We start from the raw sequence: 20,206 nt of genomic DNA, 5'->3' as shown, positions 1-20,206 counted from the left end.
AAATCAAATCCCGTGGAGGTCAGAGGGCAAAGTGCAAATTCCACATAGATAGCACCAGAGGTCAGGATTGAACCCAGACTGCTGGAGCTCTGAGGAAGCAGCTCTGCTGTCTGTATCAAAATGTTGTGCACTTAGCCTGGAGCCCACATCACCCTGGATAGAATTGATTCTCAAGGCTTGATCATCCGCCGTGGCTCGGTGGCCTTTGATCCCTGTAACCAATGATTCAAGTTCAACTTTAGAAGCTTGAATATTTAATCTTGACTAATAACTCCTACATGAGTTAATAGATTTCTCTCTAGTCGCCTAACCAATATTTAACTCCTAAGATAAATAAGATAAAGCTTTGTGCACCAAAACACCTTAGTATATAGTTAAATGCGTCGTTAACTTCAGATCAATTCGCGCTGGACAGCCTGCAACTGTTGCCATGCTTCAGGTGTGTGTAAGAAAAATAGTTAGACATTGTGACGAATGTTAAGGGGTTAATGACCTTCTTCTAATATGTGAATTCAAAGTCTAATCACTTATCTCGATTAATGTACACTGTGTGACTGAAATGTGCTTTGTAGATGGGATGGGAAAATAACTGTCTGTGTTTCCTTGTTCTAAGAATCATCACATGTCTGCGCTTGGGAAAGAATGATATACTGTTCTGAGAACTAACACTTCAGAAAATGTATAACCGCTCAAGGACATGCAGTGCAACTTCACTATTCTAACGAGTTGTAGTTGAAGTTCCCTCTTTTTTCAGATTTAAGTGCTTTTTGTCACGTACACCTGGGGAATAAATAAGAGTGTAATCCATTGTTGAGCAGAGCTGCGGAGCTCCGCTTTCGGAATCTGGGCTCTCCATGACATCATGTAATAAAACCCTTTAGCCTGAGACAATTCTCTGAGTCGGCCTGATCTATTCTGTCTGCTGCTCCTGAGATTTTTTTTCCACAACAAGGTGCCACCATGGCATGCCCACAACTCACTTACCCTAACTGTTGCTCCTTGAAATGTAGGAGGAAACCGGAACCAGAACACCCAGCGGGAACCCATGCGGTCATGGGGAGAACCTACAAACTCCTTCCAGGTAGCAGCAGGAATTGAACCCTGATTATTGATAGCTGGCGCTGTAATGCCATGTGCTGACTGCTACGCTACCATGCTGTCCCTAACCAGGATTATTAAAATCCAGTCGTTAGCACATGTGCAAGGGGGCTAATATATTCAGATTGGATGCCTTGTCTCTAAAGATCATCTTTCAATGATTGTAAAGTGCTTGGGGCCATCCTAAAGTCCTGTAGGGTGACATAAAAGCCAGTCCCTTTCTTTCTTCCCCATTAATAAATATTCTGAAAACCCAGTGAAATGGGCTAGGGAGGACAAAAGTGATGGTGAAGATGATGTGAGGGAGAGAGGGGGGATCAGTATGAATAGGTCTTTTAAAAAATGGAGGAGGCCTAAGTTCAGCAATTGTTCTAATCTCAATAGGTGTCATGGCAGTACAGCGGTTGCCAAAATGCTATTACACTTCAGGGCATTCCGGAGTTCGGAATTCAGTTCTGGTGCAGTTCTGTAAGGAGTGTCTGGCCATCCTCCCCATGGAATGTGTTCCCCTTAGTGCTCCAGTTACCTCCCACAGTCCAAAGATGTACCGGTAGGTAATTGGTCATTGTAAATTGTCCTGTGTTTAGGCTAGGGTTAATCGTGGCTGTGGGGTTGCTGGGGCAGCAGGTCTCAAAGGGTCAGAAGGGCCTGCTCCACACTGTATCACTAAATAAATAAAATCAAACAGTTTCTTAGAAAAACTTCTAAATCTACCTCATCTGTATTCCTGGCATTCTGTGCAGATAATCTAATTTCACTTACGCTTTTTCCATTACACTTGAGCCAAAGTTAAGTGGAAAGAACTTTCATTTCCATTTTGCCTTTGATCTTATTCACATAAAATCAGCGGGACCTCTGGTGCCAATCATTCTCATTCGAAGCGTGGCTTTCAATATTTTGAAGGCAAAACCAACTGTTAATTTACACAAATTCAAGTCCCAGATGAATGGATTGATTGCCAGTTTTGTTAATCTGATCCAATATTTTAAGGAGAACATTATTTTTAAACAGCACCACATAGGGTCCACATATGCAACAGGCACAAGATGCTTCAGTTTGGGATCTTCTTTGTTACCACCATTTCTATTAACGTCAAAAACATCCCATCTTTTCCCTTGGCACTCTTCTATTTGTTTATTGAGATATAGTGCAGAATTGGTCTTTTTGGCCCTTCAAGCCATGCTGGCCAGCAATCCCCCAATTTAACTAGGTTGCTAGCAATGTAAAGTGTGGTTGTTAGCAACCACACTACAGTGTCACCCTATTGAAGAAGAGTCTTTATAAGATTAACTTTATTTGTCACATGAACTATTCATGGTAATTTAGCCAACATACTGTTTGCTACTCAATCAACTTCACTGAAAGCAGCATTTCTGATCATTAATAATTTGACATTCATGGGAATACATTTAAAATACTGATTACACTTCAAAGATACTTAATTGGCTGTAAAGCACTTTGTATCTTCTTGAGATAGCTAACAATATTATAAGTCTGCTTCTGCAAATTTGTACTTCGATTATATACCTAGTCAAGACTTAAGGTGTATTTGAATACCAAATCACAACAGCATGGAGCTAGGCTGTGATACTTCAATAATCAAATAATCTGCTACATTAACTAATGAAAAATGTTGCCTTTTTTATGATGAAGCAAATTTTGTAGCATGTGTAAATCTTTTCAGGAATGATCATAATCAGGTTTTTATGATTGGCATATTTTGTGAAATTTGTTTTGTGGCAGCAATACATATTATATACTATATGTTACAATAAGAAATATGAACAAATATTGCAAAATACAGCAAAAACTGTAAGGTTGGATTCATGGATTCATTAATTGTTCAGAAATTTAATGGCGGAGAGGAAGAAGCTATTTAAAATGTTGAGTGTGTGTCCTCTGGCTCCTGTACGTCATCCCTGATTTTAGTAATGAGAAAAGGGCATCAATTATTTGATGTGGCAGTTCACTGTGAAAATGAGCTTCTTAGATGCATATTCTTGTGGAAATGTTTTCTTTTAAATATTCTACACAGAGAGTATTACTAGGTTGCTGAGTTAAGCTCTGAATTCATTGGAAATGACAACTTAGTTCTAACCTGAGTTTGATCTTTGTGGACATGTTTTCTAAACAAGTTGACAACATGCACTTTGAATCTTCATTTGTAACTGTGACCTACCAAATGTTTCTGGTATTGGGTCACAGTTTCATTGAATATTACTATTAATTCCTGTCAGATCTTTCCTCAGAGTTGGTACAACATTCATCCAGCTGTTTTGGTGTACTCTACGTGAGGGAATAGAAGTACTTTTCCTCAATACTTGAGTCATACTCTCTCAAGTGTCATGCTTCCTGCTCTCCTCTGGGTTGGTAGGTTGATACTATAGCTTTAGTACAAGATCCACACTCAACCAACTCTTCTCCCTTACTAATTATCAGACTGCCTAATTGGATCTCCAACATGCCTCTCTCTGCCTTACCCTTCATGATCAATATTCATGTAAGAGCTTCTCTAAAGTAGGCAGGACTGTTAAACAGGCAAGTCCTCAGAAAACCATTATGACATAAAAGGAAGCCATTTGGCCATTGAAACTGTCCTAGTCCTAATGGATCAATCTATTTCTTCACTTGTCCCTCAAAGCTCTTTTAACTATTCTTTCAGAAATGCACCTCCAATTCTGTTTTGAAAAAAAATCGATTTTTTTCCCCACCACCGTCACAGGCAGAAACTCAAAAGAATAACTAGTTGTAGAAAACTTCCCCAACATCTCCCCAAATGTTGATGTTATGTGCACATTACTGGGATTGCACATCCACAATTTGTGCTGAGCCCCAATGGGTGCATCAGGAGTCACATATGGTCCAGCCTAGAACAGCAAGTTTCCTTTCCTGATGGATGTTAGTGAACTACAAGGGATTTACAGCAATCTGGTATAGCAAGTACTCTATATTTTCTGTATTATTCTTGGTTTCAAATACATTTTGTAACCTGCTGTTGTAATTCAGACCCACATCTCTGGGCAATGCTCTAGGCTGGAAACATATCCTCCATCTAATACCATAGGCCGTGTTTGAACCATCCACTAAAGGAAATTTCTTTTCTCCACTTACCCTGACTAAACCAGACAAAATTATCAATGCATCTTAGTAACTATCTCAGATTATATTTCTTTTTCCCTTTCTCAACTTGCACTAATGCCGTGATGTTGATTTTGTCCCGTATATTATGTACAATTTATGTTAATTTGTCCTTCTCTCACAATGTACTGTGCTGCTGCTGTAAAAAGTTAATTTTCTTGACTTTTATACCGTGTGTGTGTATGCCTATGACAGTAAACTTGAACTTCCCTCAACCTTTCTTACAGCAAAGAGAATGACCTCAGCTTCTCCAGTTTAACTTTACAGCTGAAATCTGACATCCATGGAAGCAGTCCACTAAATATTTTGTCCTGTATGCACATTAGGACATCCTGCTTAAAGTGCATTGACCAAATTGGATGCAATACTCCATTTGTATGGTTCCTAAAGGTTGTTATGGCCGAGGGGTGGTAATGGGCACAAGCCCCCACTAACTATTAAATGCTCTCAATGGTGTGTGCCTCAACTAGCATCAGACAACCTGGCCTTCGTGTGTGGCTTAGCTGCTAAGCCTGATGGAACCGTTTCTACTGACAGGAGAAGGGGCAAAGGCAGGTTACTGACGCTTTAAAACCAGTCGCTTCTGGCAGATGGGGCTCGTCAGCCCTGGTTAGCAGCCCATCCAGGAGAAGGAAAACTCTGATCTCAAACCTCTGCTTCCTGCACCTATACCTACTCATGGGGAAGGCTTCGGGAGTAAACCCTGAGGGAAAAATCTGGAGCTGGAGTCCCTAATGAGTTCACTGTTGACTGGCAACTCCTACGATCCTTCTGATACCAAATTGTATCGGTTTCTGCCGTTCCTTTGGGTTCATCAGATGCATAGAGAAGGAGACCTTGCTACATGAGCAACAGCTTGCTCTCCATATCGTACTGCACAGGTTTGCATACCTAGACAGCTAGGTTGCAATATGCATGGCCAACTCTGACCAACGGAGGTCTCAGACTCCATTTGTGAACTAACTGAGACCTAACAAAATTTTGTACAAGTGACTGTGTGCAATGACATTCAGAACAGGGATCAGTTTCCACAATAAATACTGATCAGCTACAAGAAATCTGGCCAAACTGTACATTTGAGCAAACAATTATACAGGTATGAAAGGGTGGCGGCCTCCAATTCTGACCCACCCAAGCCAGCAACAAGTTTGGACATCACTAGCAAAACCTTTGGAGTGTTTACTGTATCAGGACTGATTCTGATTGTTGACAGAGTAAGGGATATCGAAAGGTGGTCATATATCGGAAATTTATGCAAGCCTGAAAATACTCCAAGACCACTGGAAGATTCAACCTTACTTATAAAACTGCTGATTTATTTTGACTTCCGAAGCATGTAATCTTTAATTTTGATTTTCTTCTATATCCAAGTAAAATCAACTGAAATTTCATGTTCTTACTTTGTAAGGTTAACCTAAATGTAATGCTCACATGGTTACCGTAGTTTAAAGAACAGCCGTTTGATAGAAAGTCACTGAGATAGAGCAAGGAAGGAGACCATTTGGCCCATTGAGTCTACAGTGACTATCAACCATCCATTTTATATTATTTCTATGTGAATCCCATTTTTAAAAAATATCTCCACACATTAGTTTGCCCTAGTTTCTATCATTCACCTACATACAAATACAGGGGCTAATTAAGCTTCTTTGACCTTTGGGAGGAAACCAAAACACTCTAAAGAAAACCACATAGCTACATAAGAAAAAAACCAGCTACTTAAAAAAAAAATTGGATAGGTATATGGACAGGAAAGGAATGGAGGGTTATGGGCTGAGTGCAGGTCGGTGGGACTAGGTGAGAGTAAGCGTTCAGCACGGTCTAGAAGACCCGAGGTGGCCTTTTTCTGTGCTGTAATTGTTATATGGTCACATGGAATGCATATTAACTCCACACGGACAGCACCTGTGGTCAGAATTGAACCCTAGACTCTGTGGGGTGAGGTTGTGACTCTACCAGTTGTACCACTCTGCCACATCAAGCCAGTAGCATATTATTCTAATTGATTAATCACAGAGCTTTAAATTAAGGATTATCTGAACCAAGCCCAAGGTACTGTGCTTCTACCCTTTGCCAACATTGCTTCATATTGCTTTACTGGACATGAACACAATGGCGATTTGTTTAAACACAGTCAGACAATTTCCTCAGAGATTGACAAAAAAACGATGATTACTCTTGGTCGGTAAGCCCTGTTCTGAAATAACCCACAATGTCAGTGACCATCAAATTGCCCAATGACATTCTAGAAAGTCAAATGATTACAATTGGGCTATTATGTGATGCATTGCCTGGTCATGCTAAGACTATAACAGTACAGGTATGTAAATTAATGTAAGAACTGTAAAAGACGGAGTTTTCGAAGCTTCTGCAAACTGCTTTATTGCAAACTGATAATTCATGTACTGTATTTACATTGTAAGCCCATAAATGTATACTTACTTTCCCATTATAAAATCAGTCTGTTAACCTATACTGTCAAAGTTTGCATATTCTTCATGTAGACGGGTGCCTAGTGGTGTGGCTATTTCTTCATCTGAATAAGGCAAAGTTCTGTCTTAACTCTCTGTTGACTCCATCATGGTTGGTCTTCATGCCGACTTCTGGAATAAATTCTACATCTTCTGGGCCATCTCGTAATGTAATCATTTGGTGCAGCTAGACACTTATAAATTTTCCTCTAATTCATACCATATATTCTTTTGTCTGGTCTCACTATATTTCACTGTTGTGTGCTGTACCAGTTTGTTAGTTCCAGTCTTTTAACTTGAAGTGCTTTTTTTTTGCCTTTTCCCAAAGACTTGTTTACTGTGAATAACAACCTTGCATTTGTATCAATATTAACGCTGGCCGGTGGTGTAGTGGCATCAGCATCGGAGATTGAGGCCAATGGTCTTAGGTTTGAATCCAGCTGGCTCCTTGTACGCTTTCCATCCGTGCTGAGTTGAGTGTTGAGCTAGCAACCCAGCCTCGTAAAAAACAGTCAAATGCAAACAGCAAAAAATGCCACCCAAAAGGAGAAACAACAATTTGTATCAAGTGTTCTATTTATTTATTGATTGAGAAACAGCACAGAACAGGCCTTTTCTGGCTGTTTGAGTTACGTCATGCAGCAATCCCTGATTTAACCCTAGCCTAATCACAGGACAATTTACAATGACCAATTAACCAATCAACTGGTACGTCTTTGGACTGTAGGAGGAAACCGGAGCACCCAGAGAAAACCCACGTGGCCTTGGGGAGAATGTATAATGTCCTTACAGAAAGTGACAGGTATTGTAAAGGGTACTGTAAAGGGTACTGGTACTGTAAAGGGTACTGGTACTGTAAAGGGCTGGTACTGTAAAGGGCTGTGCTAACTACTAGACTTTCCTTCATTCCTTACTCAAGGCAAGGCTATGTCAAATTCAAGTACATTTTAACAGCTATGCTGCATTATTTCCTGGGATGGAATGTAGCTCTGTATAATACTCATGTAGAAGGCTATGTACATGATGATGAAGATTCAAAGTCAAACTCAAACAACCTATCAAAACTTGTCTCTTCAAAACCTCCTTGTGACATCTACCCTTTAAGCTGCACCATTGGAACTTGGATGGAACTGGGAACCTGGTACCATCCCTCTTCAAGAAGCTTTCAGATAAGATGTGAATGAAGGCCCACTGTCTAATACTTATTCAGATTTGTCATAATTTGCCAAGATTGATCTCAGCTGGTCCTCTACATTGAAACTAGATTCTTCATCCATCAGAATGAGGAAAGAAAAGTGTCCTGGGTAACTTTGACAATGAACTGATTGTTCGTGCCGGACTAGGTGGTTTGAGTATCTCAGAAATTGCTGATCTCCTGGGATTTTCACACACAACAGTCTCGAGAGTTTATAGGGAATGGTGTGAAAAACAAAAAACATCCAATGAGAGGCAGTTCTGTGAGCAAAAGTGTTTTGTAATTGAGAAGAAAATGGTTCAAGGTAACAGGAAGTTAACAGTAACTCAAATAACCATACATTACAACAGTGGTGTGCAGAGGAACATTTCTGAATGCTCAAGATGTTAAACCTTGAAGTGGATGAGCTACAGCAGCAGAAGACCATAACATGAGGTACCTAATAAAATGGTCACTGAGTGTATACCTTCTATGTAATATGCTCATAAATCCACAATTGATCTTTATCCGAGTTGATCCGGACTTTAAATCATTTCCTGATGAGTGGATTTCTGTGCGGTACCATCTGAGTTACCTCAACAATTTGTGAAGCCATGATTGTGAAGCCATCATTCATAAATGGCAAAACAATGATTATATTTTGTTTCTCAGATCAAAATCCCCAACTTTGCCTTCAGTGAATGATGCTTCACAATTGATGTTTTATTCCTTTAATCACTCTTCGCCGATTAATACCAGTTGTCCTATGTAGCTGGCTACCACCATTAGCAAACACTGTGCAAATCCATTTTACTTAGAGCCTTGAAATTATTTTTTCTCGTGGTCAAAGATACCTGCACCTTTATGGGACAATCTGCTCTGATGCCATCTGCATTTCTACTATTGATTTGTACCATGACCTGAAATCTTACTGGTGTTCCAGACACTCTATGTGTCTAGCTTTACCCAGTTTGGTTCCAAATCATGCTTATACTTTGTCTTTTGTTGTTTGGAAACCATTCTTTCTATGATGAGATGGAACCAGCCATCCTGCTCGGGTGAGGCTGTTGCGGGTTTGATGTTAATTGCTGTCAGTTGGTATTTTTTCTTTAGACTGCAATAAATGGTCAGTGGCCTCTAAGGGTATGTCCGTGATCTTCTGCCACTGAAATTCATTCACTTCAAGGTTCGACATATTGTTAATTCAGAGATGCTCTTCTGCTATCACTGCTGTATTGTGTGGTTATTTGAGCTACTGTCGCCTTCCTGTCCACTTGAACCAGTCTGGCCGTTGTACCCTGACCTCTCTCATTAAAAAGGCGTTCTCACCCACGTGTTTTTTTTTGCATCATTCTCTGTAAACTCTAGAGACTATTGTGTGGGAAAATCCCAGGAGATCAGCAGTCTCTCAGATACTCAAACCACCCTGTCTGGCACCAACAGTCATATCATGGTCAAAAGTCATTTAGATCACATTTCTTCCCCATTCTGATGTTTGGTTTGAACAACAGCTGAATCTCTTGACCATGTCTGCATGCTTTTATACATGGAGTTGCAGTCACATGATTAGCTGATCAGATGTTTGCATTAAGGAAGAGATGTCTTTAATAAAGTGACCACCGGGCATATGGTTCAATTGCATTCATGCCATGGAGACATGCCAATTAATTCTACGTGACGTGGTTTGTTTGGGGAATGGAGCCTTCACTGCTGTCCTGATGACTATAAACAAGTCAGGTTTGTGTCTGGTGCTGGATGAAATTCTTTCATTTTATTTGTTTCCACTGAGTTTGCAATTTGGCAAGATGCCATGTGCTTAACAACTGCAACCAAAACCTTCTTAAATCTAGGCTGTACACTGATCTATCCCACAAAGGGCATGGTTTAAGAAATAACCTAAGTCACGCTGTGTTGACTAATTCTTTGAAACAAAATAGTTGCTGACTGGTTCATTCGTCTCTTTAATCCTCATATGTCTCCCGACCATATCAAATAGTTGTCCCGTTTCTGCAGTGACTTGGTGAATGCAACATTTTTTGCTTTCTGTGGGAAGACCAGATTAGTAAGCATTCTATGGGTCTTAGAGCCAGTCCTTTAGTATAAGGCACTTCACATGTTCTCTTATAACTACAGGATTGTAGATCATAAGACATAGGAGCAGATTTCAGCCCATTGAGTCTGCTCCACAATTATATTATGGCCGATTTATTTTCCCTCTCAATGCCATTCTCCTGCCTTCTCCCCATAACCTTTGACACCCTTAACAACCAAGAACCTGTTAACCTCTGCTTTAAATATACCCAATGACTCAGCCTCCACAATTGTCTGCAGCAATGAATTCCACTGATTCATCACCCTCTCACTGAAGTATTTCTTCCTTATCTCTGTTCTAAAATGGATGTCCTTCTATTGAGGCAGTGCCCTAACAGCATTTTGTTACTCTGCATATTTCACAAGAGCCTTGACTATACACCATGAAATGATCCTAGTGCCTCTGGATCTGTGTAGAGCTGATGGGGCCCTGGTGTTTCAGACCATTTGAAAGACAGCTTGGCAGACAGCAGAGTACTTCAGGAATGGGCTGGGTTTCTTGTATCAAAGTTGCTGTAGAGCAGGGGTTCCCAACCTGCTGTCTACAGACCCCTTGCTTAATGGTATTGGTCCAAGACATAAAAGAGGTTGGGAACCTCTGCTTTAGAGGGACGATCTGGAACTAGAGGGAGTTGGTAATCTGAAGACAAAGGTACAGCAACTGGGTTGAAACAATGAGCAGCAGAAACTGTAGAAATTAAGTTCTGGTTGAGAAAGGGATTACTTCTCAAAATGACTAAGATAAAGTTGTTCAGTTTTATTGTCATTGAACAGCTAAACACCACATCGTTCCTCAGAGGTCAAAGTACAAAACATAGAACATACGGTACAGTCATAATCCAACATGTACAGTCACAAAAAATATCAGCATGTCCCTGAGAGGCATGGCCTGAAGAATGACTGGTTGACATGAAGAGCAAGGTGCACATTTATGTAAGACAGTACAATGTTACTGACACTATTATAATAAAACAGATAGTCATATAAGTGTGTGAAAGTGCAGGAATAAAAGATGAAAAGTGACCAGTGCAGGAAGAGAGCATGTCTGTGAGTTGGGGAGTTGGGGAGGGAGAAAGGCAGCAGTGTGTTCAGACAGGGTGTACAGGTGTGGTGGGTGGTGGATGATCCACGAACTGAATGTGCACGGGTGGAAGAGACCCTGATGATAAAGCACTGTAAACTGACTTCTACCATGGGACTGAGGAATAAACCAATGGTCTTTTAATTATTGTGTTTTAGTGATTTTTTGACCGACACCTTCATCTCTTGGTAAAAGGATATTCATTTTCCACCATATTAACTGGTATCAATCACTTCATATCTTTAACCCACTTTTGTGAGTAATTTGAAACTTGTGGACCAAATAAAAAACAACAAAGAATCCCAGCACAGATGTTTTTCCTAATACCAATATAATAGCTCTTAGTCCATTCATGTTTATCTGGAATTTATGACATCATAGCCAGTCAAGTTGTTGATGTCCAATAGGATGTCAACAGCAAATGTCAAGATTTACACAGTACATGAGATTATATGCGATAATATTGCCATTAATTTTCAGAAGATAATCTTCAGGCATGTTTATCAACACTCTATGCACAGCTTGAATTTGAACCTTTCCTGGGACAAATAACATTTTTGGTATTCAGAATATTCCAATGAAGAAAAATCTAGAATCTAAATGTCATGTTGAAACAAAATCAAATTCCTTTTGGACAACACGATACTGAATGCTGGAGGAGATGAGCAGGTCAGTCAGCATCTATGGAGGGAAATAAGTAGTCTACATTTTGGGTTGAGACGCTTTGGTCAAACGTCCACTGTTCACCTTCCTCCATAGTTGCTGCCTGGCCTGCTAAATCCCTAAAGCCATTTCATGTTTGCTGCTCTCAATTTCCAGCACCTGCAGAATCTCTTGCATCTCTTCCTCTTGAACACTTGCTCCACTCCCCATTCACATACCTAATTCTTTGCTAAGCATTTCCACATTATCTGCATTCAGTCACATTGTCTGAGGTTCTGCCATTTTTTTAAAAAAAACACAGCTCACATATCTGAGTGGCTTGGTGAACATGAAGTAGATATAAACAATGTTTCTCCTTGTTCATTGTTGAAGATTAGGGTGCCACACACAAAAAAAAACTGACATGTTCCCATCAACCTTCACCATTTTTTTTATAGAAAGCATTCTGTCTGGGTGCATACTGGCTTGGTAAGAAACTGCAGAGAGTTGTGGACACAGTTTGGCACGTCCTTCTCAATGGTTTCTGTCATACTCTTTGGACTTACTCTCTTCTTCCCCCTCCCATCAGTAAGAAGATACAAAAGCTTGAAAGCATGTACCACCAGGCTCAAGGACACTTCTATCCAACTATTAGACTCTTGAACAAACCACTTGTACATTAGGATTGACTTGGCCTCTCAATCTACCTCGTAATAATCTTCACTTTATTATTTGCCCGCACTGCACTTCTTGGTAGCTTTTTGCTTTATTCTGCATTGCAACAGTTTTACATTATCCTACCTCAATGCATTGTGTAATGATTTGATCTGTATGCAGCATATGAAAGACAAGTTTTTTACCGTATCTTGGTACATGTGACAATAATAAGCCAATACCAATTTTGGTGCTGAACTGAGAGGCATCCTAGAGCACTTCTCATCAGTAGGTCTGAGATCACATTTCAGCAGGCCCAGGTAAGGAAACCTATTTAGTGTGATCAGCGAGACCTTGCTTGGCCAGCTTTGAGAAGGGTCTCTTTGTTACATCCTTCATGTACAGACCAACTCCTAATCTCACCACAAGCTGCCCCCATGTGCCTGTCACCCTTGGCTTCTGGACAGTGTGTTTGCCAGTAATGCTTAGAAAGAGATCAACCTTCATTGAGGATCCTGAGACTCTGCCCAGTGCAGAACCTTGGGCTTCACAATAAACAGTGACTACTGCCAGAAGACTGTCAATTTGGAAAAAGATGAACTTTGGTGCTTGCTGAACTGGCTCGTCTTCCGTTGTGAGGAGCTAGAAATGGGTGCTGCAGGCTTCCGCGTGCCAAGGTGCAGTACTGTATGCTGAGGGACTCTCAGAAATTTGGTGCAGCTGCACGAGGCCACAGTGTTGGGTTGTCCTGTCACAAGACCGTAAGGGCTGGCCTCGTATAATAACCACTCCAACTTATCACAGACGGAATGCTTGGAACTGTGATACTGTTAACACTGTAATCAAATGCTTGAGTACAATCAATGATAAAAGATGAGTAACCTGAACTATTGCAAATTTTACGCACACAACATATTTTCAAATTAGATTATACTTCTACATGCATTTGATAAAGGTACCTGTTACATATTAATTTAGAAAATAGGACTCGGCCATTCAGCCCTTCAAGTCTAATCCATAGTTATGAGTGATTATCTGTCTCAGTACTAAATTTGTTCTCTCTCCACATAGCCTTTGAAGCCATTTACATCTACATATGTATCTACTTTCCTTTAGATATTCAAGGACTTTGCTTCTACAGCCCACAGTGGTTGCAAATTCCACAGGTTCACTAACCTCTCTGTGAAGAATTTTTTGCTCTTCCCAGTTCCAAATCTCTTGTTCTGTAAATTTCACACAATGTATTTATTTGTAACTTATCGTATTTCTTTAGTCTTGCACTGTATGGCTGCCACAAACTTCACGAGTACGTCAGTGTTAATAGACCTGATTCTGAATTGGAGACTCATTTTTGTCCTACAGTAACACACACAAAATACTGGAGGTGGATGAGGGAGGGCAGATGAAGTGAAAAGCTGGGAGGTGATAGGTGGCAAAGGTAAATAGCAGAAGAAGGAATCTGAGAGAAGAGTGGACTGTGGGAGAAAGGGAAGGAGCAAGGGCACCAGTGAGGGGTGATAAGCAGGTGAGGAGCCAGAATTTCACATCCACCTTCCCCCTCACCTGGCTTAACCTATCACCTGCTAACTTACACCCCTTCCCCTCCACATCCCACCTCTTATTCTGGTTTCTTCTCCCTTCTTTTCCAATCCTGAATCAGGGTTTCAGTCTGTAATGATAACTGTTTATTCCTCTCTATTAAAGCTTCCTGACCTCCTGCATTTTGTGTGTGTTACTCTGGATTTAGAGCATCTACAGAATCACTTGTGTTTTTGTTCTAGTATCCATCCCACCCCCTTCTTGTTGGTCAAAGAAAGCATCCTCCCTGCATCTAATCCATCTACTACTGACAGATTTTTGTAACCTTCTATTAGATCCCCTCTAGATCTTACAAATTCAGTGAATATAATTGTAAAGCAACTGAAAAAAACCACTGAAGCATAGTTTAAAATAGTAAATTTTCTAATATAAATTTGAAAACACTTCCTATATGACCATATTAGGACAGGAGCAATGATAATGAATTCTCAATTTTGCAGTGAAAATAGTTTCATTATTAAACTACAACACCATTATCATTGACAGATCACCACAACCATTGATACTACAGTATAAATCACATTGATATTATTTATTTATGGAGCTGCAGTCCAGAGTCGGCCCTTCTGACCTTACAAGCCACGCTGCCAGCAATCCCTCCCAATTTTTAATGCCAGCCTAATCATGGGACAATTTACAATGACCAATTAACCTATCAACCACTACATTATGGGGAGATCGTACAAACTCCTTACAGGTGGCAGTGGGAATTGGACCCGGGTTGCCTGGATTGTAAAGTGCCATGCTAACCCCTAAACTACCTTGCCGCCCAGTTATAGAGGAGGCCAGCCGTAGTTAGCTGGAAGGCCTGTTTGAGCCCAATGACAAGAAGGAGCCTTTTATTTTTCATACTGCCCACGATATTTTTAATGACTGAGATTCTCACCTGTGGAAACACAGACAAGCGAATATGAAAAGGAACTTTGGAACGAAAAAATTTCAGTTAACATTTCAGGAGCGTTGTAAACACTGCAAAAGAGAGGAAAAAGAGACATGTTACACTGTTGAACATGTGCTTTAGAGAAAGTCAACTGTATCACAGATGCAGTCTGGAGCTCCAAAACTGGCTACAGACTCCTTTCACTGGACCAAGGATTTCGTTTGGAAAACATTTTCCTATTTTCTTATTATTTGTACTTAGAATGTATAATGGGTGGCAAGATGTTTGCTATGGAACTGGAATTGTTTGTTGTCCTTATCAGCAATCCATCATAGTCAAGGATTTACATGTAAGACAAAGCATACGGGAGTGATTGAATGTTACTGAACCATTTGGGTTTGTGTGGTACTCTGTGCATGTTCATGCTCGTATTTTCTAGTCATTCCACGATTTATTGAACCTGATTAGCCTTCAGGGATATTAGTATTGATAACATCTCAGATGCAAAACCATTGTACCAACTGCTGAGGGGCACATTTCCTTGGGGAAATTATGGGTAAGCATTATTTCACCGAAGCTTATTCAGTTCTCCTTCTCCGCATTGCTTTACTTGGTGTTATCTGTGAGAAAGTGCTTGCAATTCTCAAATACGTATCAGGTTTCTGTGGCCATAAAATCAGCAGATCTAAGAATGGGAGTTACCTTTTGAGTGACAGAATTGAAAAATAAGAGAATTTACATTACGCACACAAAATGGGGAATGAACAGTCAAAGTTTTGGGCTGAAATCCTTTATCAAAATACATCCTGATATATTTTGGCCTGAAACATTGATTGTTTATTCCCTTTCATAGATGCTGCCGGACTTGCTGAGTTCCTCCAGTATTTTGTGTTTATTGCTTGAGACTTCCAATATTTTCAGAATCCCTTGTGTTTAGAATTTACCTTAAACTGGTTTAGGAAACTTGGTCAGATCATGCATGGAGCACTGTGAAGAAATTTGCCTTCCATTTTATAATAAAAGATATAAGGAGATTGGAAAGATACAGAAAAATAATGTCATAAGTTAAATTCTACCACTTGGAGAGATTGAACAGGCTGGAGATTTTCCATAGAGGTGAAAAAGGGGCAAAATGATGGAGATTAAAAAAGAGAACACATGGGGAAGATGTCTCCACTTAGAGACCATCAGTTTTACATAGATATTACCCCCGTACCATGAACACTTTACAAAAAGTTACTAGATGTAACCTAGAGAACCATAATGTGAGAAAGAGCAGACAACATTTTTGGGACAGCAGATCTTTCCATGGAGTATTTCTTTGCCCCATCTTAGTGTCCTTTGAGTTTGTGATACAAAAAGCAAAAGAACCTCTTGATCTATGTAACTTTGACAATGGAATGATTATTGGTGACAGATGGGGTGGTTTGAGTATCTTGGAAATTACTGACTTCTGGGGATTTTCACACATAACAGTCTCTAGTTTGCAGAGAATGATGCAAAAAAACCCCACAAAAGAACATCCAGTGAGTGGCAGCTCTGGGGCCAAAAATACCTTTTTAATGGCGGAGGTCCGAGGAGAATGGCCGGACTGGTTTAAGCTCACAGGAAGACAATAACTCAAATAAGCACACATCACAATAGTGCTGTTGTTGTTGTTGTTCCTTTTTGTACCTTCGTATCACATTGAGTGGAATTTTTTGCTGTTTCAATAGTATTTGTCTTTAAATGAGGCCAAGTTGCTAGCTCAACACTGAACCTAGCACGATGGAAAGCAGGCAAGGTCCTGGCCAGATTCGTACCCGGGACCTTTCGCCTCCAAGTCTGGGGCTGATGCCACAACACCACTGGCTGGCACAATGGCAGAGTGCAGAAGAGCATCTTTGAATGCAGAACAAGTCAAATCTTGAAATGGTTGGGCTACAGCAGCAGAAGACCATGAACAAACACTGAAAAATGCTACAGCAAATCCAGTGTATACTTTCATTGTTATGTATTCTGCAACTCCCAGCTTTACTAAAACTGATGCTTCTGGTCTTTCCAGCTGTAATTACTAGGTATGTTGCTCCCATAGTAACATGCCTTCTCAACTCTTCACATGTTCATTTAAACAATGGACTTGCAATTATGCCATGCCTTTTGTACCTCAGGATAATTCAGTTTTCACAGCTAATAAAGTAGTTGCTGTAGCAATACACACCAGCTAGTATGCACATCCTATGTAACAACTAAAAGCTAAATAGCAAGACAACCAAGGAAGAATTCCTCTACTCTTCTTTGAAGCAGCATGGATAATTTTACTTCCCTCAACAGAAAACTGACTCCACTGCTTATAAACTTACCTTCAATAACTCTACAACTCATGTTCTCAGTATGATTTATTTATTTAAAAAAATTATTTTGCATAATTTGTCTTGTTTTGCACATTGGATGTTGGTCAGCTTTTATGTCTAGTGTTTCATAATTCTTAGTATTACTTTATTTTCTTGTAAATGTCTGCAAGAAAATGAATCTCAAGGTAGTACATTGTGATATATACATTCTTTGATAACAAATTGAAGTTCGAAAAATAGTTTTGGAACTTTGATGGCCGTTCACACTTCCTTTTTGCCACATTTATGACATGTGTTACGTGTCAAGTAACGCATAACACACAACAAGTGAAAGTTCAGGCATCTATCCTCAGCATTCATGGCATTACTGTCACCACTGTCAACATCACAGAGACCATTACTGATCAGTTACAACACTCAAAATGCTAAAACATTCCAGGGCAAAGCAGTCCCCTTGACAGATCACCTTAAACTTCTTCCATCATTATCACATAGTGGCTATAATCTGTACCATCTGCCAAATACACCATAATTACTCACCACGTCTGATCCAGCAGCAACACCAAAACCTTTTACCTCCATCCTCAGAAAGCAAGTGCATGGGAATCCTACCAATCTAAGCTTCTCCTTAAGTCACACACCATCCTATCATGGAAATAGATTGGTGCTCGTTCTTTGATGCAAAGTCCCCACCCACCCTCCCTAACAGTGTTGTGGTGATACTCTCACCTGAAGAACTGAAGTGGTTCAAGCCATCATGTTCTCAAGTGCAGGTGAGAATGACATTCATGTTTGTACTGTCAGTAAGAACCCCATTGCATTAAAAGTGTTTAACAAATCATTCAAAATTTCACCCCAAGGAGCAATGATTACCTGGTAATAAGGGAAGTAAAAGATAGACAGATGTTTGTTTATGTAGCATTTTTCTGGACATCCTAAAATATTTGCAGCTACACCTGAAGAAGGGTCTCAGCTGAAATCATCGACTGTTTACTCTTTTCCATGGATGTTGCCTGGTCTGCTGCATGCCTCCAGCATTTTGTGTATGTTGCTTTGAATTTCCAGCATCTGCAGATCTTCTTGTGCTTGTGATCCTAAAATATTTTTACTGACTATTAGCTTTCATTGACGTAAGGTAGAAAAAGTAGCAAGCTCCCATGAACCTTGTGATAATGACCAGATAACCAGCTTCAATGATGTTCAATAGGGATAAGCATTGGCAAGAACATCTTCAAAATAGTTCTACATAATCTTCTATGTCCACCCATGAGAACAGGTGGACTTTGGTTTTATGTCCATTTGAAAGGTGGCACCATTGACAGTGCAGCACTCCTTCAGAACTGTGCTGAAGTGTTTGGATTATTGCACTCAGGTTCCCAGAGTGGGCTTTGTAATCTGAAAATACACTAATATTCTTGGTATTCTGAGTGGGGCTTGATATATGATTTACTAACTCAGAACTTCCAGCAATCTTATTCGATCCAAACTTTAAAATAAAAATGCAAATGCTGAAAATCTGAAATAAAAGCAAAAACATTGGAAACATTCAGCAGGCCAGGCAGCATCTGCAGAAAGAGAAACAGGGCTAATCTTTCAGCTGAGGATACTGTGTGTTCACTGTTCATTCAGAATGATATGTACTCAGTAGCCCATCCATTTCAAGGTTCAACTTGTTATGCACTCAGAGATGCTCTTCTGCACACTATTGTTGTAATGAGTGGTTATTTGAGTTACTGTCGCCTTCCTATCAGTATGAACCTTTATGACAGTTCTCTTCTGATCTCTCTCATTAACAAGGCTTTTTCACCCACAGAACTGCTGCTCACTGGATGTTTTTTTGTTTTTCACATCATTTCCTGTAAACTTTACAGATTGTTGTGTGTGAAAATTCCAGGGATCAGCAGTTTCTGAGATACTCAAACCAACCTGTTTGGGAACAACAATCATTCCACTGTCAAAGTCACTGAGATCAGGTTTCAACCCCATTCTGATGCTTGGTCTGAACAACAATTGAACCTCTTGACCATGTCTGCATGCTTTCACACACTGAATTCCTGCCATACATTTGGCTGATTAAATATTTGCATTAATGAGCAGGTGTACAGGTGTACCTAATAAATTGGCCACTGAATGTACAAGGTGCTCAGTTGAAAAACCTGTTCTTCTGTGCAAAAGGGGTAGATAAAAAGATGACAGATTCAGATCCTTTTTCCTAAGAGGTGTGGAAGTTTAAGCACAAAAGTTTACATTGGCCTGAATATGTGGGACTTCTCTAGGTAAGTAGTGAAGCACACAGATCCTGAACTTAACATTAGTTGGAGGCTAATTTCAATCCACTCCACTGCTGTGTCATCCAGTTGTGGAAACTGATCTTGCTGAGATTCCCCTGCATTTTCACAAGGGAATCAGCCTTCCTCTCTGGCACCTGGTCTAACCTGCCACCAAGGGATTAGACAATCCCAGGGAATTCACTGGCAATTGTTGGTTTGTGAGAAAGAAATGCAAGGAGGGGTAATTGCTGATGTTTTCACAGTTAGCTTTATCTCTAAGTTGAATGTTTCAATTTTTAACATGGTTTAATAAGTCTTTTATTTAAATAACTTGAACATTCTTAAATGCTTCAATAGATCATTTTGATTTTAATAAATATTAATTCTGGGGACCTACATTACTGCATATGGAACAACATGCATAAAATGCTGGAGAAACTCGAGTGAGCATCCATGGATAAGAATAAACAGTCGACGATTTTGGCCGAGACCCTTTATCAGAATTCTATAGATGCTGCCTGACCTGCTGAGTTCCTCCAGTATTTTGTACATGTTGCTCTGGATTTCAGCATCTGCAGAGTCTCTTTTGTTACTGTGTACACGATGGAATCAGTGTTCCTGGTACAACACAGAAACTAAATGTTAGCATACAATAGTTCTTTTTTTTAAAAAAAATATTCACTTTCATTGGATGGCCAGTCTTTATTGTCCATCCTGAACTCACTGAGAACCATTATAGTCCTTCTGGTGAAGGTGCTCTAACAGTACTGTTGTC

The 20,206-nt window shown here is 40.0% G+C and overlaps 1 protein-coding gene across 1 annotated transcript in view; it reads right to left on the bottom strand.

The window, feature by feature from the left end:
- Window positions 1–20,206, bottom strand: part of tlcd1 (TLC domain containing 1) — a 55,804-nt gene that overhangs the window by 31,892 nt on the left and 3,706 nt on the right. The window contains exon 2 of the mRNA XM_059973356.1: window positions 14,835–14,917. Coding sequence (XP_059829339.1) covers window positions 14,835–14,917 — 83 coding nt within the window. The remainder of the gene's footprint in view (window positions 1–14,834; window positions 14,918–20,206) is intronic.

Source organism: Hypanus sabinus, chromosome 6 (genome assembly GCF_030144855.1).
Source record: "Hypanus sabinus isolate sHypSab1 chromosome 6, sHypSab1.hap1, whole genome shotgun sequence".
NCBI classification, from domain to species: domain Eukaryota; kingdom Metazoa; phylum Chordata; class Chondrichthyes; order Myliobatiformes; family Dasyatidae; genus Hypanus; species Hypanus sabinus.
The sequence above is the reverse complement of the archived record's forward strand: the minus strand, read 5'-3'. Positions and strand labels throughout refer to the sequence as shown.